Source organism: Amblyomma mixtum, chromosome 6 (assembly GCF_055824585.1).
Source record: "Amblyomma mixtum isolate Tamu chromosome 6, ASM5582458v1, whole genome shotgun sequence".
Classification (NCBI taxonomy): Eukaryota; Metazoa; Arthropoda; class Arachnida; order Ixodida; family Ixodidae; genus Amblyomma; species Amblyomma mixtum.
The window spans coordinates 52,209,024-52,236,649 of record NC_143017.1 but is presented as its reverse complement, the minus strand read 5'-3'; the positions used below and the strand labels follow the sequence as shown (position 1 = coordinate 52,236,649).

Sequence of the window (27,626 nt, the reverse complement as noted above, 5' to 3'; positions counted from 1 at the left end):
CAACTGTTGTGTGGCTGTTTGCTCCATGTCGGGTCTGTGCAGGACCACCCGAGCACTTACAGATTGTGCCACCTGTGGGTGGGTGGAACTACCCTGACTATATTGCTTGTGTATGCCTAGAATACAGGGGGAAGCAGTGTTCCGACGGCGATGACGTTTGTACACATTACTCGGCTACTAGTGTTAACGGCGGTGCTCGACATGGGCCGAGCTACTAGTTGCGTGACCACGGCGTGATGATCCCACCATGTGGTGGCAGCCGTTTGCAAAAACGAAGAGCTCCTATACTTTGCTATTGCTACACCCTTTCTTTCCCTGTCCTTTCATGCTAGTTGCAGCTCAGGTTTCGATGGCAGATGCTGCGGCTAGCGACATCTTTTCCTTCCATTGCTACTTTTATTAATAAGTGGCCACTAACAACGGCAGGAGCATTGTGCTGTATTTGCTTCGCTCGAGATATATTTCCTCCGCAATCATTCGTCTGTTGCCACCCATGTGTCGTCCATCGAAACGTGGAGCTGTTATAGAGAATGCAATCCGCTGTATTCTGCATTAGCAGTGGGGAGGACTGCATGCTGTCACAACCCACTTGGCTCCTTGCATGTATGCAAGAGGTGCTTTCTGCAGGCCGCTGCTAACAGTTATTGAAGGAAGCTGCACGAAAGCAGTGCAGTTGGTGCTTCCTACAAACTGGTTTCCTGAACTAGACGGAACTGGTCCGTGCTGATTATTTTGTGCAGGCAGAGCTCCATGCAGATTTTTCTTTAAACTGGGCTGAGCGACTTCAAATGACATTTCATTAATGCAGAATTTAAATTAGGCAACGTTCAACAAGTCTTCATTCTAGAAACTTGATTGGCAATCGGAATGGCACATGCTGGCAGTGGTTTCTCGTGCACAACTGTTCTCATTTCCCAAAAATTCGCTTCTCTCGATAGGCAGAATTCTCACATGACTGCAACACAATGCATAATTTATAAAGTGACGGTCCTGCTTCAGTGGTCGTTTGTATATCGGTTGTGCCTTTTCCATTGTGTACAGAAGTCGCTGCTGTCTGCACACACTGCTTTTAAGCCTACACCTTTTGCTATTGGACATCTGGCCGCTTCCCGAAATACAGTCATGCCTCGTTAATACGAGCCCCATTGACATGGATGACTCAAATTATGGACAGGTTTTCTGGGAACCAAACTTTTTCAAAGCATTTGCACTTCCTTAATATGGAGACCTTTTGATGGAGGTGAAAGGGTAACGGAGTGGATTCCAAGAGAAGGCAAGTGTAGCAGGGGGCGCCAGAAAGTTAGGTGGGTGGATGAGATTAAGAAGTTGGTGGGGATATGGTGGCTGCAGGTGGGGAAAGACAGGGTTAATTGGGAGAGACATACATGGGAGAGGCCTTTGCCCTGCAGTGGGCGTAATCAGGCTGATGATGATGATAATGAAAGGCGAAAGGTGCCTGTGTGCTTTGAGATGTCGGTGCACATTAACATTCCCAGGTGGTCGAAATTATTCTGGAGCCCTCCACTACGGTACTTCTTTCTTTCTTTTACTCCCTCCTTTATCTCTTACTGTACGGTTACAGTGTCTACCCAGATATGAGACAGTTACTGTGCCATTTGCTTTCCTCGAAAACCAATTTTCAATTTCAGTTTTCTGGACAATGGACAGGAAGAAAATGAACAGAGCCTAGTGGGCTCCAAATTTCACATTACGGATGAGAACAAAATCTACAACACCCCAACTAGATGTTACATTTTCTGTATCTTGAATGCAGGTCACCTGAGAAATGCAGTGGAAAAATGCGTATGACTGATGCCCCCCCCCCCCTTTTTTTGTCTCAACAGTGAAAAGTTGCCGCCTTGGCGCCTCTCACCATTTGCCGTACTGCATGAATGGCTGTGGAGGAAACTCTGCAGTTTGTGTTACATAGAAATCTAACTGAGCAGCCGTCAGCCAACTGATTCGCAAGGTATGAACAGTCATAGTAGGAATTGTGTCGCCTAGCTGTGAGACGCACTCATGCATATCATACACAGACCACTAGGTGCTTCCCTCGCTACAATATTTTGATCATAATGACGGCCAGAATAATGGAGTTGGAGCTCCCAAAATTGTGTCTCAACTTTACTGACCACCAACATGCATATAAGCAGACCTTAATCATAGTGATTTTTATTGATATTTTTTTTCCACAATTTGTCAGTGCGGATGACTTGTTTTAAAGACAGTTTTGCTCAAGAACCAAGGTAGGATTATATAAGCCTTGCATCTGATGGACAGATCAGTGTGCAGCGGCATTGAGAGACAGCAGACCTTTCCAGCGTGGGTGTCGTCGCATTGCTCACTAGAATGCTGTAGGCACCTGGTGCTAGCACTGTCACTGTGCTTATGGCAGGTGCACACAGCAGTCCGGGGAGCACAAGGCTGGTGCCCAAGTTGACATGGTGTATAGTGCACCAGTGGCAGCAATGCATCACCACTTGTTTTGCCAGTATAGAGGAAGTTATTCAAACTTTCATACACATGTAACATCATTCACTTTCACTGATTAATGAAGATGTCAATTCCAAGAGGAATACATTAGTGAGCACTATCAGTATGTAATCTATAACGTATACGTGAATTAAAAATGGTGCACAACTGACAAGAAATCATGCTGCTGGAAAGCTAATAGACTGCGCGACCAGTTGCAACCAATGCGGCCTCAAGGGTAAGGAATATTTCATTGTACTGAATTTATACCGCTTGCATTGAACTCATCTCGACAACATTTACAGTTTGTTTATTACATGCTATCAATGAGTCTGGAAAGTCAAGAACCACTACTTCAAACAGGATGAGTGGTAAACTTGCAACTCAGGCTATATAAACCTATTATATCATTATATAAAGGGAATACAAAAGAATCGCCTCTGTGTGTCAACACATAATTTCGTCTGCCACTTTATCGAGGGCCCTTGTGTCTATTAAAGCCAAAGGTGCCTAATGTATATAGACTAATTGCTTTAGGTCAAGATGAGCAATAGTTGTACTGTGCCCTTCCTTACAATCTGGTTTCGTGCACAATGACACGAGAGCACATTCACTTCCCTGCCCACCTGTATGGTACTCCTTCTGGCCGGGAAATAAGCTAGGGCGTTTCTTTAGTTCAGTTGCAGCACGCCATTTCCCCTGAAGAAAACAGCCACTACTGAAAGCAGGTGTTGCTCCCTTTAGACACCCTGACACATGCTTGAGGCAGCAACGATAAGTGCAATTATTAATTGCTTGGCTGGGTCTTTAAAGTAGAAAGTACCTTCACAACATAGAGCATGGTTTCATGAACTGTTATTTACCTGCGTGCAGCCTTTGTCAAGAGTAAAGAGTCCAAAAAGTGTTCCAAACGTTCTGATCGTGAGAAAAACACCTGTCTTTACCCTTCAGAAGAGCGCGACTTCCACGTATGCTACACCAGCCCCATCATACAGCTTGGAAGTGAACTCCTTGGGTTCCTTCTAATGCGAAAGCATTTGTCTCATGAGTGGCGTGTACGGGACCCGTCGGCAGAGCATGTCTGCACAAACTGTCCATCATCCATTATGAAAGTAATAAAATAGTTAATTAAATAATTACCTAACTAGCATGAACGAAATAACCGTCTGAATTAGTCACTTGTTTCACAAATTAATCTAATTGAGTGGTAATTTAGTTAATTACTAACTCAAATAAACAAGTTAAATTACATTCAATTATGTCACCCAAATGATTAATCAGTCAGGCAATTACCTGACCAAATTAGTTCAATTACTGAATTACTCATTAATTGGTAATTTAATGAAATAGATAAATAGTTTAATTAATTTAAGTGGTTAATTACCCAATAAAATCAATTGATTAATAAGTACTTTGGTGTGCTTGCTAGACACTAACAATGGGATCGATGTCTTCGGATGTGGTAAAACCGAAGTTAGGCGAAAACACAACTTGGAAACGGCAAAGGCATAAAGAAACGAACACACAGCAACAGTAAGAGAAATGCTTTCGCATTACTGCACCTAAGCAGACTTAAATGCATGCAATTTTTGACACAGGCTGCACAGGGTTAATTGGAGAGACATGGGAGAGGCCTTTGCCCTGCAGTGGGTGTAGTCGGGCTGATGATGATGATGCACATTAAAATATGCTTCAGTATTAAGGCAAAAAGCCTTTGATGGTTTGATGGCTCATACTTGCAGCCATGACTCTGTCTGTCCAAGTGAGTCATAACTAGTCATTAACCAATCAACTAATTAATCATGACTAGTTATTAACCAATCTTGAATAGTTCGTCATTAACAGGTCACAACAAGTCATTAATCAATGATGACTAGTTAGTCATGAACTAATTACTCATGCCTAACTAGTTATTAACCAGTCATGACTAGTTAGTCATTAACCAATCATGGCTAGTTAGTCATCAGATGCATCAACAGTAGCAGCCAAAGTTGCGTGCAAAGGCTTTTGCCTTGATCACTTTAGATCGTCAAAGTGCCCCCTGAATTTTTTTAAAATTTTGTTGCACCAACAGCTTTTGGCGCATATTTCGGAAACCAGCAGCAGCACAAAGTTCTATCGTAGGCAGTGCCTTATCAAGTTGTGATTGAATGTGTTGTAATCGCATTGCATTCTGGTGCACTGCCATGTGGTATTTTTAAAATTTTGTGGGCTCCCATTTCTGCTGAATAAAAAGGGCTGTACTAAGGCTACTTTGTTGGAAGCACCTGGGTCAGACCATTTTCATGGCACTCTACAATTTTCCAATCCACACCCGAGTGTTTAAAGCCATATTTAAAAAGTTCATTAATGTCAACTAAATATGAAAGCAAGTGTAACGAAAAAACACTAGCCAGTATTTTATATAACTAGCAACAATTATTTGATTTCAGTTTGAAAGCGCTTTTTTTTAATGAATTGATTCATTTTAGCTAGGAGAACCTGTATGCACACACTACTAAATAAATATGCAACAGAAAACTATACAGGCTGTTTCACATAAAACTGTCAGAAATATTTAATAATAAGCTATTTGAATCATAAGAGCGCTCTTTTCGACACAGCATTTTCAGCAATGTCATGTGCCAGAATACAGCTAAAATGTGCTAACTAGCAGGCTTGTTAACATTGAAAAATTCACGGGGGCCCAGCAAGGGAACAGCAGTTCGCAATTGGTAGCGAAGTGCTGGAAGTAGTAAGAGAATATGTCTTCTTAGGGCAGGCAGTGACCACTGACTAGAAATAACGAATAAGAATGGGGTGGAGCACATATGGCAGGTTTTCTCGGATCATGAACGGCAGTTTACCAGTATCCCTGAAGACAAAAGTATATAACAGCTGTATCTTACCGGTACTCACCTATGGGCAGAAACGTGGAGGCTAACAAAGATGGTTTAGCTTAAGGACAACGCAGTGAGCTATGGAAAGAAAAATGATGGGTGTAACGTTAAGAGATCGGAAACGGGCGGAGTGGGTGAGGGAACAAATGCGGGTTAATTACATCCTAGTTGAAATGAAGACGAAGAAATGGGCAGGGCATGTAATGCAAAGGCACGATAACCGCTGGTCCTTAAGGGTAACGGAGTAATTCCAAGAGAAGGCAAACGTAGCAGGGGGCGGCAGGAAGTTAGGATGAGATTAAGAAGTTTGCGGGGATACAGTGGCCGCAACTGGCGAAAGACGGGGCCAATTGGAGAGACATGGGAGAGGCCTTTGCCCTGCAGTGGGCGTAGTCAGGCTGATGATGACGATGTTGACTTAGGACTGCTAAAATACTGTGAAGGCAAAAGTATTAATAGTGTGTCATCGTGAGTGGTTGACCTTGATGCAGGTTGCACAATGAGAAATTAAACGAACTTGTGCCTCTGAATGCCGATTTCACAAACGCAGAATCCACAATACCTCTCAGTTCGAATACCTGTCAGGAGCGCAGGACTCTAACCTGAGAGGCATATGTTATATGCAACGAGAAATCGTATGACACCACCCACGAATGGTTGCATCACAATTTTAATGTGAAAATTGATTTAGGAAAAAAAATAACTCGCATCTCAGTGGACACTTCTACCTTGCCTTAAGAAAAGAAGTAGAGAGTCTGGGAAAGCATACAGTTCAAGGTGCGTATGATGTCCACTCAAATCTCCATCGCAAGCTAGCCTCCAACTTCACTAGCACATGTAAGCTATATGCACTATTAACTGACACCAGCTGGAACACTGTACGACAAATGATTGCACCACAATTTTGGTACAAATTTTGGGAAAACGCACCGCACTGAGATCTGCCAGTGGGGAGTATATATAGACAGAAGAACAAAATGTATGATTGTCTGAAATTGCGGTGCTTGGCTTGCTGCAATGCATTGTACGGCTGCACGATGATATCGCCCTATTTTTGTTGTCATCATTGGGATTTTCTATACCATCTGCGAGCACACTAACACACGCCGCTGGCTTTTCTCGCAATAGGGCTGGTAACGCTTTTGCCTTATTAATGCGAAAGCATTATATGGCTTTGTTGCATAAGCAAAAATTGTCTGCACGATTACATCGTTCTCTGAATATGTGAAAGTGCGATTGTGACAGAAAGTGTCTGATAAAATGTTGCCATGGGAAAAATTTGGTTGATGAAGTGTAATTAGTTAATTAATTGAATGCAAAAAGATCCACTTAGACGTCAAAGTAACCACGGACGTCGATATAATACATGGACGTTAGAACAGCCACGGGCGTCGATATAGTATGCGGACGTTTTGCTTTCGCATTGCTCCAATGTGGGTCGCCGCAGTGATCTGTTTTTTTTTTTTTTTTAACCACTACTGTTAGGCTCCTTATTTACTGAGAGGCTTGTAGCTGGCCGTAAGTAATATCCACAACAGTTTTTTTATTTTTGAATATATGATTCACATCACCGCGCCAGTGCAAGGAATTTTGGGGCCACGCACAAGTGAAAGCGAAACTGCCCAACCAGGAAGAGTGCTAGCCGCGCCTATGACCATGCGTCACAATGTGGTGCGGGTTTCATATGCTCTGCAAAAGGCGTAATGTGGGACTCTAAAGAGAGGAGCATCGTCTGTCTTTGAATTTTGCTACTGCCTAATGCGAATGTTCCTTTTTTGGAACCCTGGCATGTTCCAAAAAAGAAACATTTCCATAAAACTTATCCCCAGTGAAAAACACGCATGCTTTAGCTTTTTATTTTTCTTTCACCAAATCACTATTTGTCATTACCTTTGCTCAGGTTTGTTCGTTTCAAATTTTTCTATTTTTTTCTGTGAAAGGGCTTCACAAATGCCCAGCTATGACAAGGCCAAAAATATCCCCATTTCCAAGTAATAACTGAAAGTTTAAAAAAAATTTGATAATAAATATTATATTTGGGATGCTTTCAACAATCAGGTAACAGTATGCGAAAACAATAATTTTCAAGAAGGCTGCATTTTGAAGGGATATAAAAAACTGAGTTTCATATTCCAATTTTGGTACATCGGCAAGTAAAAGGTCAAGGCCGAAGCTAGGGCCTTGTGAAAATTAGCACGTGCTCTACTAGGGTTCATTTGTGGTTCAGTAAGAATGAAACAAGCCAGGTACTCCACAAGGAAGGAAGAAAGAGGATGTGGGAAACTGAGAGGTGGGGGCAGTGTTAGTACAAGTTCCACATCTGCTTGCCTCTGCAGACAGTGAGCTCAGATCAAGCAGTATCCGTGAGCAAGCAGTCTGAGGCATATTATGTCATATTTGGATGCAAAATCTACTGTTTTTACAACTTGTATTAAGCAACCAATTGGGCACACTATTGCTGCATCATACATATAGGCTGCTGACCCGAAAGATGCGGGTTCGATCCCGGCCGCGGCGGTTGAATTTCGATGGAGGCGAAATTCTAGAGGCCCGTCTACTGTGCGATGTCAGTGCACGTTAAAAAACCCCAGGTAATCGAAATTTCCGAAGGCCTTCACTACGGCGTCCCTCATATCCTGAGTCGCTTTGGGACGTTAAACCCCATAAACCACACACCTGTGAGCACGCATTCACTACCTTGGCCCCCTACAAATTGAAGCATTGGAACTATCTAGGACCAGCAGCTGACTTGAGACAGGCCTTCAAGGCCTGCTGAACTGTGCACTTACTTTGTTTTCTTTTCGACGAAAAGTTAGTACACTTTCCACTGAACGTGGTGCGCATGCATCTTGCAGGACCTTTTTATTGGGTGTGCAAGCTTGCTGATGGGCTCTATATTAGGAATGTCTTTACTGCACCCCGCACCTCTAGGAGAGTGACGTAGGGGCTTTTCAAAACATTTTCCATTTTAGCACACTATCTTCGGGCCAAAAAGTTTGGGAATCCCTGCGCCACATGACGCTGGAATCGAGAGCTCTAAAATACTCCGTACTGCAGCTGTTTCAGTCATTTATTTGATGGCCAAGTGTTTCTGAAAAAGGTGCAATAGACACATGAGTGATAACGCAGTCTTTTCCTCAGGAAAGATAAGGCACAATTCCAGGGTGAATGTAACACTGGACAAAGCCTTTTGATCTCGAACAGCGGAGCTAGAGGAGGCTGCAATTATACATACCCTGGACACGCAACCAACTGCCAAAGAATGGCACAAAATTCCAGTCTCTTCAAGAAGACCATTGATGGAAACGACTAAACGGTGCTAACAAGCAGGATGGAAGAGAAAGAACACAAACAAATTCACTGACTAGCAACGAAATGATTTATTGCAACAGGGAAGGCAGCATAATAAAGAAAACAAAACAGAAATGATCATACAAATTGGGGAAAGTCCACAACTAGTGGTGTCATTGGGTAAGATAAAGATAAGCAGGCTCCTGTGGGATCAGAACCACTGATGACCAGCTGACACACATGTCACTGTAGTTGCATATGCATGTTGAAAGCCTTATGAACTTTTGTGCTTTGCCTGCCATGTTTCCCCTGTTGCGTTGTGACTGCTCCAAAGAGCGGACTCAACGGGTAGCGAAAAACCGAGTCAGAAGTCGGGCTGCAGGCACTCGGGCATCGGGGTTGACGCCGATGCAGAGACGGGTCGAGGAAGAGAGAAACTTAGCAGAGATTTATTTACATGGCGATCAAGGAGATTTCGGTACTGAAAATGAGCACTGCGGCTCCTTTTAAAGGGGTCCCTTGTCCCTAGGTCCCTGGTTGGGGAATTTAGCTCGATTAAAAGCGTCCAATCATTGTAGTTTAGGTCACGTGTACAGTCTTCGGGAACTGCCCACCAGGACGTCCCCGACACACTCTCGCCACATCCGGCAAAATGTTGTCCCGGCCGTTCTTGCAGCAGTGATGACAAGCATGGAAGGAGATCCAAGTGGGGGCCAAGGCCAGACACCTGAACTGCACAGCTCTCCGTGTGGACGGAATGCCGACGCTTCACTCGCGCTTGGGGTTCCGCACAAGGCAAGAGGAGAAGTCTCTACAGAAGCGCGAGCACACAGGCGTCGTTGCTCGCTGTAAACAGCTTCTGCCGCATCCGCCGTGAATCACGCAGACCACCGCCGTCGCCGCCGACGCACACAACACCATGCTGCTGTGGCCCAAGTAGATGGCCGTGATGAAACTTCCCAGGCAGCAGACGGCCATCTCCACACCGCGGTCGCGATGCACAGAGGAATTTGAAACGTAAGAGCACCGCGAGCCCGTGGGATTAGCCGGAAGGAATTTGCGCAGACAAGCGGATGTCCATCTGAAACCCACTGTCTCGAAGCTCAGAATAATTCGAAACGTAACAGCTTCTCCGGCGGCGCCAGAGATCCCGATGGATAAAGGTCAACAACCAATGTTCAGAGGGATAGTTGGGGAGGATTTCGTTCACCATGTGCTTCCCTGTTGCTGGAACTCTGTTTTTCCAGGTAGTCTCTAGAGCTCCTCGTTTCTTCTCAAAAGGACGGCTTCTTGCTCTCAGCAGGCCAGTGTACTTTCTAGAAAGACAGCTTCAGTTTTAACAACACAAAAACCACAACCGCAAAGCAGGCAAGCGCTAGGACTCTCCCCGAGATTCACCAGGCTCCTTTTTCAACCAGAACGGCTTTAAGCCTTGCACAGTTACGGCAGCAATTGGAGCAAGCTGAACATTCTCCAAACATACACACAAAGTTCAAGAAGTCCGATAAAAAGGGTGATAGTAAACCTCAGTCAGGAAAAAAATGTACTCAAGCCAGAATCTCCGAGGCCATCATTTACACTAAAAGGAGCGACTTGAGCCATCGGCATTGCCATTTCGTTTACCCTTTTTGTAACGAACTTCAAAAGAGTATTGCTGCAGTGCGAGGCTCCAGCGGAGCAGTCGACCGTTTTTGGGCGACATAGTCTGCAACCACGTGAGAGGACAATGATCCGTTTCAATGATGAACCTCGAACCAGCAAGGTAGCATGCAAGTTTCTGCACTGCCCACACAAGACAGGCGCATTCCTTCTCTGAAGCGCTATATGCTTCTTCTCGTAACGTCAGCTTACGGCTAGCATAGAGCACCGGATGCTCTTCCGCCGCCTCGGCTGTTTGGCACAATACCACGCCCATGCCGCGGTCACTGGCGTCGCACTGTACCACAAATGGCTTTGAGTAATCGGGCGCCTGCAGCACGGGTTGACTCATTAGCGCACTTTTCAAGGCCAAGAAAGCCTTTTCCTTTTTTTGGTCCCAGTGGAGGGTCTGCGGTTGGTACACTGAACTATGGATTAATTTAATCCCACACTTCTCCAGGAAAGTTGTAGTTAGTGCGCTGGTAAAAACGGTTCCCTGATCTGACTGTATTTCCGTGGGAAACCTGACACGCGCGAAAATGGACAGTAGTGCGTTTACGATTTCTACTGAGCTTAATTCTTTTAGCGGCACTGCCTCTGGAAACTTAGTAGTGGGACGGATCACAGTCAAAATGTGATGGTAACCAGACTCCGTTTTGGGAAGGGGGCCAACTGTGTCAATCACGAGCCGTCGAAATGGCTCTGTGATGACCGGAACGAGCTTCAATGGGGCTCTCGCCTTATCTTCTGGCTTGCCCACCCGTTGACTTGTGTCGCAGGTCTTTACAAAACTTTCTACTTCCCGAAAGCATCATGGCCAGTAGAATTCCTGCAGCAAGCAGTCCTTCGTTTTCCTGAGCCCTAAATGACCCGACCACGAGCTACCGTGCACCAAGTGCAAAAGATCACGACGGTAGCGTTCAGGTACAACTAATTGGTCGAACTGTACCCCTCTGCGATCATGATACCTACAACCCCGGATCTTTCTTGAAATGTCACAATTTTCTTTGTGACCCCTTCATCCTCACGGCACTTAAGATTTTGCAGTGTGGAGTCTGCCCTTTGTTCCGCTATCAAAGACGATCGGTCCATGCCTAGCAATCTTTGCAGGCTATCAGATGCTGGGTTTATCAGAAGCTCACCACAGGCCTCTTTAAGCTCAAGACAATCCTCGTTACTTTCAGGCCTTCCCAGAACTTTTACTTCTTCAGTTGTCGTCGCGGGGACCTCTCCTGACGTGTCAGAAGTCTTACCCCCAACCGTGTCATCGCTACTTGACGCCTCCATTGAGATGTCCTTAGCGGCAATTTTTCGTGCTTTCGAGCGAGTTAACGCGTAGACAGTCCCTTCCTCGAACACTAGGCCTTTCTGCCGCAGCAGCTGATCTGATCTGTTTGAAAACAGATAGGGGTACTGCATCGGCAGACTGGCTGACACGGCAGCCTCCGTATGAAGTACACCAAAGGGGCCTTTAATGTATATGTTCGCGATAGGAAGACACACACTGTTGGCTTCCACCGCCTGCTTAATCCAGGCGCACTCCCCGGTGAATTGCCCTGGCTCTACATAGGATGGGTGGACTACATCCACTGTAGCTGCCGAATCTCGCAGCACACGACACGGCTTTTCGTTCACAACAAGATCTCGGACGTAGGGCTCTAGAAGCCTCAAATTTTCATCGTTGCTGTCCAATGACAAGCAAACAACTTTGGGGATTTTGCGTATCGCCGCTACATGTCCCGGCTTTTGGCAGTTATAGCATACCGAGGCCCGTCTCTTTTCAAACGCTTTCTTTTGGCGCTCTACTGCCTCAGGGGCATCCTCTTTTACCCCGGCCCCTTTTTCTGAAGATTCTACACTCGTGCATGTTCCTTCTCTTTGAAAAGCTGCCCCTTCCACCCATATCTCTTCCTATTCTGGTATTTGGGGCTTTCCTTTCTGTCCAGTGCATGGCGTGAGACGAACTCTTCTGCCAGCTCAGCTGCTTTCGAGACAGTCGTAACGTCTGGCCTGTCTTGCACCCAGTACCTTATGTCTTCAGGCAACCGACGATAAAAGTGCTCGAGGCTGAAGCATTCCCTCATTTTCTCACTTTCGTCATACGCCTTAGCTTCTTTTAGCCATTCCCCCCAGGTTCGCCATTAGCTTGTACGCGAAGTCTGGATATGACTCATCCTTTTGCCTCTCAGCGTTGCAAAATTTTTGACGGAATGCCTCCGCTGACATTCTGTACTTTTTCAGAAGACTAGACTTGACTTTGTCGTAGTTCTCTGCATCTTCTTCACTGAAGCGGGCGATCACATCAGCAGCCTCACATGGTAATAGGGTCAGCAAACACTGTGGCCATGTTGCCTTGCTAAACCCTGCCTTCTCGCATGTGCGCTCGAAGTTTACCAAAAACAGACCTATGTCTTCCACTTTCCTATAAGGTTGCATGAGGTCTTTCATTCTGATCGACTTCAGCTCTCCTACACTAGAGGCTACGTTCTCATCCCTTTCGTTTCGAGCCTTTAGCACTTCCAGTTCGAGGCACTTCAGCTCATACGCCTTCTCTAAGCGCTTACTCTCTTCAACCATGCGTTTATCATCTCTCTCTCCTGCTTCCCGTTCTGGTTTATCTCTTTCTGCAATCAGATCCAGACATTCCGAGAGCTCATCGTCATCTGCCTTAAGTGCCTCGATATCCGCGATGATGGCTGGCTTCCTTGTTTGGTCCTGAACATCCAAACCGAAGTTTTTGGCCAACTCCAACAAAAGCGGCTTTTTCAGTGCTTTAAGATTCATGGCTGCCCCTAGTGCTGCAAAATTTTCACTGTTCAAAGAACTATCTTCACTTACTTTGAAACAGCTTGTGAAAGATAGCCACAATTTACACCACTTTTGTAAGCTAACTCAATACAAAGCCTGGTAAAACCTCAGTGAAGAAAATCCCAGCACTCCCCAAACTCTGCAACCATGATTCCAGCGCAGTCCATCCCACCGCTGCCACCAGTTGTTGCGTTGTGACTGCTCCGGTAGCGGACTCAACGGGTAGTGAAAAACCGAGTCAGAAGTCGGGCTGCAGGCACTCAGGCATCGGGGTTGACGCCGATGCAGAGACGGGTCGAGGAAGAGAGAAACTTAGCAGAGATTTATTTACATGGCGATCAAGGAGATTTCGGTACTGAAAATGAGCACTGCAGCTCCTTTTAAAGGGGTCCCTTGTCCCTAGGTCCCTGGTGGGGGAATTTAGCTCGATTAAAAGCGTCCAGTCATTGTAGTTTAGGTCACGTGTACAGTCTTCGGGAACTGCCCACCAGGACGTCCCCGACACACTCTCGCCACATCCGGCAAAATGTTGTCCCGGCCGTTCTTGCAGCAGTGATGACAAGCATGGAAGGAGATCCAAGTGGGGGCCAAGGCCAGACACCTGAACTGCACAGCTCTCCGTGTGGACGGAATGCCGACGCTTCACTCGCGCTTGGGGTTCCGCACAAGGCAAGAGGAGAAGTCTCTACAGAAGCGCGAGCACACAGGCGTCGTTGCTCGCTGTAAACAGCTTCTGCCGCATCCGCCGTGAATCACGCAGATCACCGCCGTCGCCGCCGACGCACACAACACCATGCTGCTGTGGCCCAAGTAGATGGCCGTGATGAAACTTCCCAGGCAGCGGACGGCCATCTCCACACCGCGGTCGCGATGCACAGAGGAATTTGAAACGTAAGAGCACCGCAAGCCCGTGGGATCAGCCGGAAGGAATTTGTGCGGACAAGCGGATGTCCATCTGAAACCCACCGTCTCGAAGCTCAGAATAATTCAAAACGTAACACCCCCCTTATATGCTGCCTTTCATATTGCAATAAATCATTTGGTTGCTAGCCAGCGCATGTGTTTGCGTTCTTCTCTTCCGTCCTGTCTGTTAGTACTGTTCAGTTGTTTCCATCAACATGCACCAACCAGCCCGACTAAGCCCTCTTCATGAAGACCATGTTCAGATATAACGGCCTTTCTGGATGCCCTGCCGAGGTCATGCACATAACTCACCAAGTGACACTGTCATCGCATAGTACTGTAGTAAGCATCAAGCAGCTACAGGTCACCCTGCCCTTTCAACCTGTGTCAGCCACGCTGGCAGCATTTCCATGCAACGACCCTCTGTGTCCAGACCCGGGTGCAGAACAGAGCTCCGCACTGGCCTTAGTGGCGACATCTGGCGAGATAAGACCAAAGGAAAGCAGCTCTGAGAGGGCCAGGCTATGCCAGCCGCGGTTGGCCTTTGGGCTGGCAGGGCTTGGGTGGGTCAAGCAGAGCACGCGAGGCATTGGTGAGGGTCCTTCGCTGGTGGCCATGGCTGCCAGGGCCCGGTCCCTCGCATAGCGTCCGATGCCAACCACCACCTCTGGTCTCAGCAGGGCCAGCACAGACAGTAAGGCTGCATCACAAACAGCCTGCGATATGCAATACCAATTGCACACTGCATGAGTTAGGTTTGAACTAGCATTGAGAGTGTTCACAGCTGAACTCCTTTAGACTACAAGCACTAACTCTTAGAGACACTGTGTACAGTCGCTGTCAAAAGTAAATGGAACTTTCTTGGAAAAAAAGAGTACAACAGGACCGGCGCTGTTGTACAACAGCGCCGGTCCTGTTGTACTCTTTTTCGTTGTCCTTTCGTTTAGCGCTGTTTTTTCCAAGAAACATGTACCAACTAGCTCAACTCTCCGTTTTATTGAAGTAAATGGAAGGCGACTTTGTGAAAAAAATTTAATTTCTTTAAATCTAAAGCATAATGGAGCATGTCTGTTGGTGCACACTGCAATTCGCACAGTCACAGTTAGGCTGCACATATGTATTCAAGAATGCATGAATTCAGGAGGTTGTGATTAAATTTTTTCGTTAATATTGCCTTCCATTTACTTCTGACGGCACCTGTACACAACTGAGGACATAGCAAACACACAGCTGCTTCCGAGTGCACACTACACCTGTTTACTAATTTCTTTGTTTCTGACTAATTTTGCATTATTCATGTCATAACTGCAGTTTTTTTGACAGCTAATTCAGAAAACAATTATTGAAAACAGTTAGTTTAGCTGTGCATGCTTTGAAATACTCAGGTACAATGATTTTATCATTTTATTCTGGGTTCCTCACACTATGTGTTACGAGAAGAAAATTGCCTTCACTTTTCAAAAGCATGTTGCCATTTTGCAGGAACTTAACAATGGGGGTTTCAAGTTTCAAAAGATGCTAATTGGCTTTCTTTTGGCCTGCGTGGACTGTTGAGGCAGAAAAAAAGTTTTTTTCTAATAGAAATGGGAAGAAACACCTAATTATCTGCCCTGTGTGCTCTGACAAGCGTAAATGTACAGCTGTAAAGGCCCATGGAATGCAAAAGGCATGAAAATTTTAAACTTCTGAACCGCGGACTTGCTATGCAGAACTAACAGGTGTGCCATAGTACTTGTGCATGCAACTGCAGACTGCGTGGTACACAAGAAAACTGTTACCTTTAGTTTGCATGCTCTGAAAAAAAAAAATCAATTAATTTTTTTTGCAATTCTCGTGGCTTGTAAATGGCTATGGCTCACAGTGCACAAAAGAACCAAAGGCAAGTCTTCATGAATCCTCTCAGGCAGTCAGACGATGCGACACTGTCTACATGACTTGCAAAAAACATACTGCCACAAAGAATCAAATTAGTTTTGTTTCTAGCCTTTTTCTGTTCTCACTTGGATTACTGTACTCTGGTATGGGCCACTACAACAAACAAACTTGCAAAAGGTATCGGTACTTGAAAACAGCTATTGAAAATAACCTAAGTTTTCGCGATGCACAAGCTGACTTTGTATATTCAGGAGAAAGCTGAATTTGTGTTCCAATAACATTCAGTGTATTGAAATTCATTGTTTTGTTATATTCTGAGTAACCCACTCTACTCTGTAATGCCTCTGATCCTGAAGGTAAAAGAAATAAATAAGTAAAAGAATGAATAAATAAATATCAAACAGCAACATGAAGGCCGCTACAGACCACATTTCTGCAAAACCTTTTAAATTAAGGGCGCTGGAAAGTGAAAAAAAAAATTGGCGGGGGCTTAGCTTTTGTTAAGCCTGGTAGGTTGCGAAAGCGAGCGCAGCGCCTCTAACGGAAGGAACTCTGCGCACCGCGTCTAAAGAAGGCACGCAGTGCGCCGCGTCTACAGGTCACGCGTGGCTACCCGCCGCCGTTACCCAACGACTCGACTTGGTAGCCCATCTCTCACCCTGGTATGACATCACTAGGCATGGCAAAACGTCAGAGGTCATTCGAAATGTCACGCGTGGCTACCGCCCGCTGCTGCACGACGCCTCAACTTGGTAGCCCATCTCTCAACCTTGTATGACGTCAGAGGTCATTCTAAATGTCATGCGTGGCTACCGGCCACCGCTGCGCGACGACTCGACTTGTTAGCCCTTCTCTCACCCTTGCATGACATCACTAGGCATGGCATGACGTCAGAGGTCATCTAAGTGTCACGCGTGGCTACCGGCCGCCTGCGCGACGACTCGACTTGGTAGCTCATCTCTCACCCTGGTATGACGTCACTAGCCATGGCATGATGTCAGAGGTAACTCTAAATGTAACGCGCGGCTACCGGCCGCTGCTGAGCGACGACTCGACTTGGCAGCCCTTCCCTCACCCTTGTATGACATCACACTATGACGTCACTAGGCATGGCATGACGTCTCGAGGTCATTCTAAGTGTCACACGTGGCTACTGGCCGCCGCTGCGTGACGACTCGACTTGGCAGCCCTTCTCTCACCCATGTATGACATCACACTATGACGTCACTAGGCATGGCATGACGTCTCGAGGTCATTCTAAGTGTCACGCATGGCTACCGGCCGCTGCTGCGCAACGACTCGACTTGGCAGCCCTTCTCTCACCCATGTATGACATCACACTATGACGTCACTAGGCATGGCATGACGTCTCGAGGTCATTCTAAGTGTCACACGTGGCTACCGGCCGCCGCTGCGCGACGACTCGACTTGGTAGCCCATCTCTCACCCTGGTATGACGTCACTAGCCATGGCATGACGTCAGAGGTAATTCTAAATGTAACGCGTGGCTACCAGCCGCTGCTGCGCGACGACTCGACTTGGCAGCCCTTCTCTCACCCTTGTATGACATCACACTATGACGTCACTAGGCATGGCATGACGTCTCGAGGTCATTCTAAGTGTCACGCGTGGCTACCGGCCGCCGCTGCACGACTCGACTTGGCAGCCCTTCTCTCACCCATGTATGACATCACACTATGACGTCACTAGGCATGGCATGACGTCTTGAGGTCATTCTAAGTGTCACGCATGGCTACCGGCCGCTGCTGCGCGACGACTCGACTTGGCAGCCCTTCTCTCACCCATGTATGACATCACACTATGACGTCACTAGGCATGGCATGACGTCTCGAGGTCATTCTAAGTGTCACGCGTGGCTACCGGCCGCCGCCGCGCGACGACTAGACTTGGTAGCCCATCTCTCACCCTGGTATGACGTCACTAGCCATGGCATGACGTCAGAGGTAATTCTAAATGTAACGCGTGGCTACCAGCCGCTGCTGCGCGACGACTCGGCTTAGCAGCCCTTCTCTCACCCTTGTATGACGTCACGCTATGACATCACTAGGCATGGCATGACGTCTCGAGGTCATTCTAAGTGTCACGCGTGGCTACCGGCCGCCACTGCGCGACGACTCGACTTGGTAGCCCATCTCTCACCCTGGTATGACGTCACTAGCCATGGCATGACGTCAGAGGTAATTCTAAATGTAACGCGTGGCTACCAGCCGCTGCTGCGTGACGACTCGACTTGGCAGCCCTTCTCTCACCCTTGTATGACATCACACTATGACGTCACTTGGCATAGCATGACGTCAGAGGTAATTCTAAGTGTCACGCGTGGCTACCGGCCGCCGCTGCGCGACGACTTGACTTGGCAGCCCTTCTCTCACCCTTGTATGACATCACACTATGACGTCACTAGGCATGGCATGACGTCTTGAGGTCATTCTAAGTGTCACGCATGGCTACCGGCCGCTGCTGCGCGACGACTTGACTTGGCAGCCCTTCTCTCACCCATGTATGACATCACACTATGACGTCACTAGGCATGGCATGACGTCTTGAGGTCATTCTAAGTGTCACGCATGGCTACTGGCCGCTGCTGCGCGACGACTTGACTTGGCATCCCTTCTCTCACCCTTGTATGACATCACACTATGACGTCACTAGGCATGGCATGACGTCTTGAGGTCATTCTAAGTGTCACGCATGGCTACCGGCCGCTGCTGCGCGACGACTCGACTTGGCAGCCCTTCTCTCACCCTTGTATGACATCACACTATGACGTCACTAGGCATGGCATGACGTCTCGAGGTCATTCTAAGTGTCACGCGTGGCTACCGGCCGCCGCTGCGCGACGACTCAACTTGGTAGCCCATCTCTCACCCTGGTATGACGTCACTAGCCATGGCATGACGTCAGAGGTAATTCTAAATGTAACGCGTGGCTACCAGCCGCTGCTGCGCGACGACTCGACTTAGCAGCCCTTCTCTCACCCTTGTATGACGTCACGCTATGACGTCACTAGGCATGGCATGACGTCAGAGGTCATTCTAAATGTCACGTGTGGCTACAGCCGCCGCTGCGTGACGACTCGACTTGGTAGCCCATCTCTCACCCTGGTATGACGTCAGAGGTCATTCTAAAGGTCAAACGTGGCTATCGGCCGCCGGTACGCGAAAGGCCGTTCATGAGTGTAGTATTGCTTTCGCAATAAAAAGGTTGTTAAAATCTATGGTTTACCTTATGAAGATACAACCAAATGATTATTTAGCACATGTGGTATTGTAAATGTGCTGAATCTTTATATTTACAGGTTATTTAAGTACTATAGTAGTGAATAAAAAATGCATTTAAACAAAACTTTCCAGTTAGCCTCAATCCAGTAGTTCCAGACTCTCAATGTCACAAAGGCTGGCAGGCCTTGCATGAATGTGAAAGTGACGCACAAGAGATGAAATAATTGCTATAAATTGAAAAACAAACAAAGAAATGTCTGCTTTGGTACAAAGGCTTAGTGCAATCTGTTGTTTGTGCATTGTTTCTGGATCAGTGGGCAAATAATACAGCATTTTATATAGCACACACACAAAAAAAATGCTGGTAAGAAATTGTTTGAGGCAAAAAAAAAGACACAAAACGACCTGAATTATAGAACCTTTTGCCAAATAACCCACTCTGTACCTGAATTGGAGCTTAGTAAAATATTGCACGACCTTTATCTCTCAAATTCCGGAAAAAATTGAAACCTGGAAAAAATGAGCCTTACTTATACACCACGCACACAGATGAGGAACCTGTAGTCTATCTGGGCAACCAAGCTCACACTTTACAAATGACTCTGCAAGCAAAACAGAGTTTTGTTTGAGAGCTAGCATTCCTTCTGCTGTCATCATTTGTTCTTTGCCACTTTCACGATGTGTTTGTGTCGACTGATCTCTCAGTGCTGCTTGCTAAATTTTAATCTCGCGTTTTCTCCCACCTCTGCTCTATTTTTTATTGTGGAAAATAAATTCCTTTCAGACCTGCTCATGCTTTAAACACAAAACTCGCATACGCTATCACACTGGGTCTTCATGCACTCATGAGCTGTCCGTAACTGGCTTACACCTAGCGGGCTGTCACCCTTGACATGGTGATCTTATTCTGAGCCCCCTTTCAAGTGCCATGTGCAAAGTGTCCATGCACAACCAGCAGCAGTGGCTTCCAGACAAAAAGAAGTTAACTGAGGTCTTCAGCCATAAGGTATGCAAACTTTCCAACTAGAAAGGACCAAAAATACATTCCACGTAGCACACACCCAAAAGCTGGACAGGCCGATCTGACATTTTTACGCGCAGCTGCATGTCAGGAGATTAGCTGCATTTCTGGCCCTTTGCTCACAGTGCCGCTTTTATGAGAATGCTGCAGGCACATCGGCACTTTCAGTGCCAATGCAAGCAATAAAATAACTTCCAACCAAACTTAATGATTTAAAACTCACTGTAAGCATTTGAGCAGCACTTAAAAACTCATAACAACCTGCAAACCAGTAAAGCGATTTTTACTGTAGTACTGTAGCCTTCAACCTTTTTTTTCTTCTCTGAGCTCATTTAAATCATACATAACTGCATAAAATCAGAGCCTTAGAGGTTATACTGCTGTGCCACTGATTCTGCTGATACGTAAGAACAGCGCGCCAAGAGAGGAATTCATGGTTTTTGATGTCCTGCAATCCTGCGGATGTACGAATATTTGTTCCGTTTCAATCCCAAATGTTATTGTTTACTTTTGTTCACAAATATTGACAGTTTTTATGTATTATTCATTACATGATACCATTTGGCTGCTCTGTATTAGGAATACTACCTCTCATTATATTTCAGCGTAAGCATTTTGTTTTGTTTTTATAATGTCTCTCCCCATTGCTGTTAATACTTTTCTTGTACTTTGCTTCAAATGCTTCAACTAAAACTGGTGTTCGCGGTATTCCCTTCAAGCCCACTGTAGCTTCGGCAGGCCTATCATGTATTGCTGCTGTGGAAATCTTGCGTTAATAAAGTTTATTACTATTCCTTTTATGAGCAGCACGCACAGGCCAGGTGCTCGTGACAGAAGCGTTTAAAAGTTGTGTAACGAGATTACAGCACATTATGAGCAGCAGCGAGTCTGGGTTGTGCAACATGCCTGCAGCTGTTGGCGAGCCTCAAGCGGCAGCCGGTTGGGTGTCAGGTTGGCACCGGACGGGAGCAGGAATGCAAGGGGGCAGTAGTTGTGCACAAACCAGGGCCCTCGAAGCAGCTCCCCACCACTAGTGAGCTCCCGTAGCAGGCTCCAGAAGCGCTGGCCACTCACCTGCGTGACACGTGTAGAACATTACGAGCACGAGGTTGCACTGGCTGAACTGGCTCCTCAAACGCGGCCTTCGATTTCCACCATCCTCACTGGATTCTGGAAATGTGCTTGCCCAATCCGAACAGCATTCCGGAAAGTTTGCAGCATCTCACTCATGAGTCATGGACGCTTGTAGAGCAATGTTCTCATCCACCTGAAGGCTCATTCGTGCTAATCACGTCGCACGATAGCCTCAGCCGCTTATGTGCCATAAAAGCCAATATAACATACATATATAATTACGTCACTTGCATTTAGCTCATCTGCGCTCGAGCACTTTCAACTAAGAGAAAGAAAATTTTCCCAACTTAAGCAAGTCTTAAGCAACTTAAGCAAGTGAGGTCAAGAGTTGAACCTAGAGTTCAGCAAGTTGGAACGAATTTTTACTTGATGAAAACATGGAATGAAGAAAATTGTACACAGTCTAGTTTTTCCTTGTTTCCACCTTTTAGTGCTTGTTACCAAGTGTTGACATTTTGCCCTGCACACAATTTTTATTTAAGGTCATGGCAAATCACTCACATAAGGTTAAAAGCTTACCAAGATTTTTCATGCATATGAAAATAACTGGTACCTACTGCCAGGTATGACACAGCACTTAAGGCTGACTCGCATTGCGCTTGTCATAACCTTTGGTCCATTTTAAATTTAGAATGATTAGCAGTTAAACTGCCTTCAAATAACATGCAGCAAGTTGTGGTTATGTCTTCATGCCATAACATGGTGGGTTCCGCCATGTTATGTATGATGTGAAGAAGTTTTTTCAGCACAAAGATTTAGACGCAGCTCAACAATCTTTCCTCTCAGCTGTGCTTCTGCACTAAGGCAGGATGTTAAAGGTGCACTGAAGAGAAATCTAAACTCGTCTTTTTGTTGTGGGAACTCAATCTACACGTTCCTAGCATTCTTAAAAAACTTCGATTTATTGCCCTGTGCAGCTGATTTCCCTAATTAAATTGAATTAACATCCAGCTCCCACATCTTTTTTTTTAATTCTCCGCATACGGTGGGAGGAGTCGACCAACGCATGGAGTGCCTTTCAGGCAGTCACGTGGCGACTTTGCTTTCGCTTTTATTTTGTTTCTTTCAGGTTTCCATGAATAAAAAGGTCTAGTCAGAGACTACACAGCTGCAAATTAGGCCACAGAAATAAAAATATGCGTGGACTCTTTGCTTTCGCCGAACACTACTTATCACTCTGCCGATGGCAGGGCGGCAAACCGCCACGGGACTGGGTGAAAGGTTGGTCGACTCCTCCCACCGTTTGCGGGGAATTCAAGAAAAAAAAAAAAAGCGGGAGCCCGACGTTGATCCGATTTAAATTAGGGAAATCGGCCGCACAGGGCAATAATTCGAAGTTCCCAAGAATGCTCGGAACATGTAGATCGAGTTCCAGCAGTAAAAATACGAGTTCAGATTCCTCTTCAGTGCACCTTCACTGCAGTGGTTCTTTCATTACATGCATGACTGAGGTGCAGACCACTTGCCTCTCTCCTGGTGCAGCCAAGACCCAACACAGGTCTCCGGGGGTGCTCACCACGTGGCTTGCCCACTTGCCCGTTGATGCCAAGCCAGCCAACTACATGGGGTGTGTCTCCAAATGGCACCTGTTAGGGACAGACAAACCGTGGGAACTACTCCAATGCAAGGAAGGCCACTTTCTCACAGTGAACTCTGCTTAATTTGAACTCCCTTCATTCAAACTTCTCATTTATTTGCACTGACACTTCGGTCCCATTAACAACGAATGTAATGGGAACACTCTCCTTACTTCAAACAAATTTTTGGTGCCTTTTGAGCTCAAATCATTGATAGTAAACTGTGCTACCCTTAGCAAGCTCATGACAAAAGGAACATGAAGTGCATGTTCCTACCATTATAAACTCCTTTTGCTAATATTATCTTTGTGCACCATGGCATATGGAAATGCAGTCAACCCTACACTTCCTTCCATTCTTAACTACATTCACCAGTAACATACTGCACTACATTGAATGCAAGCCAAATTTCGTTGACGTGTTCTTACTTATAATTTATGGCTTGCTTACTCTGATGCAAACTTGAAGCTTATTTATATATAGCCTTTGTGAAATTTGTATATAGTATTTTACCTCTTCCACAAATATGCTCTTGCCTGTCACTGTTATTCAGGGGCCAGGGCCTTTGTAAAGTGCCGGAAGTGACTTCATCTACAGCTCTCCTTTTGTGCGACAGAGTGTACAGCTTGTTCGGTCGAAAAATCGTCAGTGTAATAATAGTCGGCACCGCGTGTCGGAAATAATCGGGGGCTGCGTAAAAGAAAATCATCATTATCATCATCATCAGCCTGACTACGCCCACTGCAGGGCAAAGGCCTCTCCCATGTCTCTCCAATTAACCCTGTCCTTCGCCAGCTGTGGCCACCGTATTCCCGCAAATTTCTTAATCTCATCCGCCCATCTAACTTTCTGCCGCCCCCTGCTACGCTTGCCTTCTCTTGGAATCCACTCCGTTACCCTTAAGGACCAGCGGTTATCTTGCCTTCGTGTTACATTCCCTGCCCAAGCCCACTTCTTCCTCTTGATTTCAACTAGGATATCATTAACCCACATTTGTTCTCTCACCCACTCCGCCTGCTTCCGATCTCTCAACGTTACACCTATAATTTTTCTTTCCATAGCTTGCTGCGTTGTCCTTAACTTAAGCTGAACCCTCTTTGTCAGCCTCTGCGTTACTGCCCCATAGGTAAGTACCGGTAAGATACAGCTGTTGTATACTTTTCTCTTGAGGGATATTGGTAAACTGCCATTCATGATCTGAAAGAACCTGCCAAATGTGCTCCACCCAACTCTTATTCTTCTAGTTATTTCTCTCTCATGATCCGGATCAGCTGTCACTACCTGCCCTAAATAGACATTCTCTTACTGCTTCCAGCACCGCGCCATCAATTGCGAACTGTTCTCTTGCTAGACTGTTGAATATTACTTTGGTTTTCTGCATGTTAATTTTTAGCCCCACCGTTCTGCTAATTTGTGGTTCTAGTGATTGATGATTGATTGGTGTGATAGGCAATGACGAGTTAATGAATCCATTGTAATTAATTGGTCAAATAAAGAAATGAAAAAATGAAATAAGTGGAAAAAGGGTGGTTCAAAGGCGTCAAAATGCACAGAATGAAAAGCCAATGCTTGATGATGCTAATTAAGAAAATTTAGAGTGTGTAATTGATCAATGGATTAATTGAAAGATTTGAAAAAAAAATGAAAAATGCGTTCAAAGGTGTTTCTAATGGGCAAGGTGTCTGTGGACCCTGTGGCAGCGCTGCAACGCACTGTCGTGTCACACTCTTAAAGGCGAAGCCGGAAAAGCTTAAGCGTCCTCTATTTTTTTTTTTCACCATGCATTTATGCTGGGAAAGAGAAAAATCATTTTAACAATTCTGTTGTCTTGTAGGAAAAAAACAGCCGCAGCTGCCGTTGAAGCCGAATAAAGTTTGCCCACGGTCTTGTTCCTCTGACCTGTTACAGAAGATCCATCACTGAAGAAGATTTACTTGCTGATAGCATAAGCCACAACCAGTTCCATTAAATGAAAATATTTAAAAACTGTGCAGCAAGACTAAATAAATAATATGCAATGAAAGTGCAGGGAAAATAGAAACACTTAAATTAAGCTTGCATATTGGATCCTTAACCACCTGTTTTTTCGATAGCCTTATATGTGCTAACTCCCCTACTCTTGGTGAACAAAGTCACAGCAGCAATGCAAGTTCTAGCTAGTTTCTTTTACACAGCTGCAGCCTCAATTATGATACTGATTTTGCCAATGTATTTCTTGAACAGCATTGCAGGAAGTGCCAAAGGAGATAGAAAAATAAGATGTATACGATTCGAGTGTACTTTTGTGTTTCTTGAAAAACAAGCATACTTGCCCCAAGGATGCTTCAAATTCGAACTTAATCAGATGAATTTGGCTACTTTCAATGCACTTTATTAGGTGGAAATGTGCCTTATTGGTACACACGCTCATGTATTTGAAACTTGGTAAACTTGCATGAAAACCAAGGCAGTGCTTTAGTCCTTTTGTCTACAGAGAAGACTATCATCATCACCATCATTAGCGTGGCCATGCCCACTGAAGTGCAAAGGCCTCTCCCATGTCTCTTAAATTAACCCTGTCCTTTGCCAGTTGCGGCCACCATATCCCCGCAAACTTCTAAATCCCATGCGCCCACCTAGCTTTCTGCTGCCCCTTGCTACGCTTGCCTTCTCTTGGTTACCCTGCCTTCGCATTATGTGCCCTGCCCAAGCCCATTTCTTCCTCTCGATTTCGACTAGGATGTCATTAACCCGCGTTTGTTCTCTCACCCACTCTGCCCGCTTCCGGTCTCTTAACGTTGCACCTATTGTTTTTCTTTCCATAGCTTGCTGTGTTTTTCTTAACTTAAGCTGAACCGTTTTCATTAGCCTCCACGTTTCTGCCCCATAGGTATGTACCGGCAAGATACAGCTGCTGTATATTTTCCTCTTGAGGGATATTGGTAAACTGCCAATCATGACCTGAGAGAACCTGCCAGTTGCGCTGCACACCATTCTTATTCTTCTAGTTATTCCCCTCTCATGATCCAGATCTGCGGTCACTACCTGCCCTAAGCAGACGTATTCCCTTACCACTTCCAGCACCTCGCTACCAATTGTGAACTGCTGTTTCTTTGCGAGGCTGATGAACATTACTTTGGTTTTTGCATGTTAATTTTAAGACCTACTGCTCTGCTCTGCCTGTCTAACTCAGTGATCATGTTTTGCAGCTCATCTCTTGAGTGACTTAGCAAGGCAAGTGAATCGCAAATTACTTAGGTATTCTCCATTAACTCTTATCCCCAACTGTTCCCAATCCAGGTCTCGGAACACCTCCTGCAAACAGGCAAACAGCATAGGCGAGATCGTGTCCACCTGCCTGACACCCTTCCTTATTGGAGTTATATTACTGACTTTATCAGGTAATATGGTAGCTGTGCAGTCGTTACAGATATCTTCCAGTATTATCACATAGGTCTCTTCTACACCCTGATTTTGCAATGCCTGCATGACTGCTGAGGTTTCTATTGAGTCAAATGCTTTCTCGTATAATCAGTGAAGACTACATATAGTGGTCAGTTATATTCTGTGCATTTTTCTTTCACCTGATTGATAGTGTGAATATGGTCTATTGTCGAGTATCCTTTATGATTGATTGAAGTCTAAGGCTGTCCTGACTCTATTCGTGATTACCTTAGTAAATACCTTGTAGGCAATGGACAGTAAGCTGATCGGTATGTAATTTTTCAAGTCTTTGATGTCTCCTTCCTTATGAATTACGATAATGTTAGCATTCTTCCAAGCTTCTGATACGCTCGAGGTCATAAGGCGTTGCGTATACAGGGTGGATAGTTTTTCTAGCACAATCTCCCCTCCGTCCTTCAAGAGATCTCTGTTACCTGATCCTTACCAGCTGCTTTACCCCTTTGCATTGCTTCTAAGGCTTTCTTTACTTCCTCTTTGGTTACTGGCGGGATGTCCCATTGCTGTGCGTTACTGCCTCTCTCTTTAACGTGAATAAACATTTGTGTGAATAAACATAGAGTTCATTAAGGTCTCATTGCACGCTCTGGTCTCGCATACAGCAGACTGATCTTTCTCTACACTGCATATATCGCTCGGAATTACTTCCAAACCAACTGTTTTAACACCAAGCATCCGCCAATTCCGAATTCGAATTTATGTTCTGCCTCAACATACGAAAGTGCCGTCACGCTGGTAGTCGCAACACCACCCCAGTTCAAATTCGCTGCGCACACATTGCGGTAGCCCTGCAGTTCTTGACCTGCAATATCTGCGCTCGCGTATGTCCGCTAAACGCTTTCGCTACCACTATGTGGCATAACAAGGAGGAAAAATAAAGTCTCAGAGAGGAAAAAAACGGAACAAATATTGCGAGAACACCAAACAACACTGCACCCCGTTCTGTGCCATCCCAAAGGGGCCGGGGTTCATGCCAAGGAATATCACCGTCTTTCTAGACCTGCAATACTTGCGCACAAAACATTCGTGCGTCTCACGAGCGTACTCCAGGGGATTATAGACGTGGGAAACTTTGGAGCCGAACGGGATTTGGGAGAGTAGCTCGCTCTGCTTTTGCTCGATGGTGAGGAAAGCGTCCGCGATCGCATCTTCAGCGACATCGTTGCTATTGAGCATTTTCGCTCTCATGCAGGGTGCACAGTGAACCAGAGCATCGCCTAACAGCGCTGTCGCAGTATATTTGCACACATGAAAGATGCAGTTCGATGCACGACCTCCTCTAGCTTGCTTTCGTTAACGCGGCTACAAACGCGGCATCGCCAAATAAAACAAAAACCAAAACAAT

The 27,626-nt window shown here is 45.7% G+C and overlaps 1 protein-coding gene and 1 pseudogene across 1 annotated transcript; both read right to left on the bottom strand.

The window, feature by feature from the left end:
• Window positions 1-8,403: 8,403 nt before the first annotated feature.
• On the bottom strand, window positions 8,404-13,071 carry LOC149339115 (uncharacterized; annotated as a pseudogene).
• Window positions 13,072-14,359: 1,288 nt separating this feature from the next.
• Window positions 14,360-27,604, bottom strand: Smug (Single-strand-selective monofunctional uracil-DNA glycosylase). Its single transcript, XM_089547934.1, has 4 exons — window positions 27,218-27,604; window positions 22,730-22,849; window positions 21,036-21,203; window positions 14,360-14,707 (listed from the first exon to the last, which is right to left on the bottom strand). The coding sequence occupies exons 1-4, from the start codon at window positions 27,467-27,469 to the stop codon at window positions 14,369-14,371; spliced, it is 879 nt and encodes a 292-aa protein (XP_089404060.1). The 5' UTR covers window positions 27,470-27,604; the 3' UTR covers window positions 14,360-14,368.
• Between the last annotated feature and the right edge of the window lie 22 nt (window positions 27,605-27,626).

Bases quoted from the DNA above. Each gene is read 5' to 3' on its own strand.
- Smug (XM_089547934.1), bottom strand. From the start codon at position 27,469: ATGAGAGCGAAAATGCTCAATAGCAACGATGTCGCTGAAGATGCGATC. The intron at 21,204-22,729 runs GCAAGTGGTCTG...CGTGTCACGCAG, and splicing joins TTGGCTGCACCAGGAGAGAG to GTGAGTGGCCAGCGCTTCTG. The intron at 14,708-21,035 runs GCATGTTGCACA...TGCATATCGCAG, and splicing joins AGGCTCGCCAACAGCTGCAG to GCTGTTTGTGATGCAGCCTT.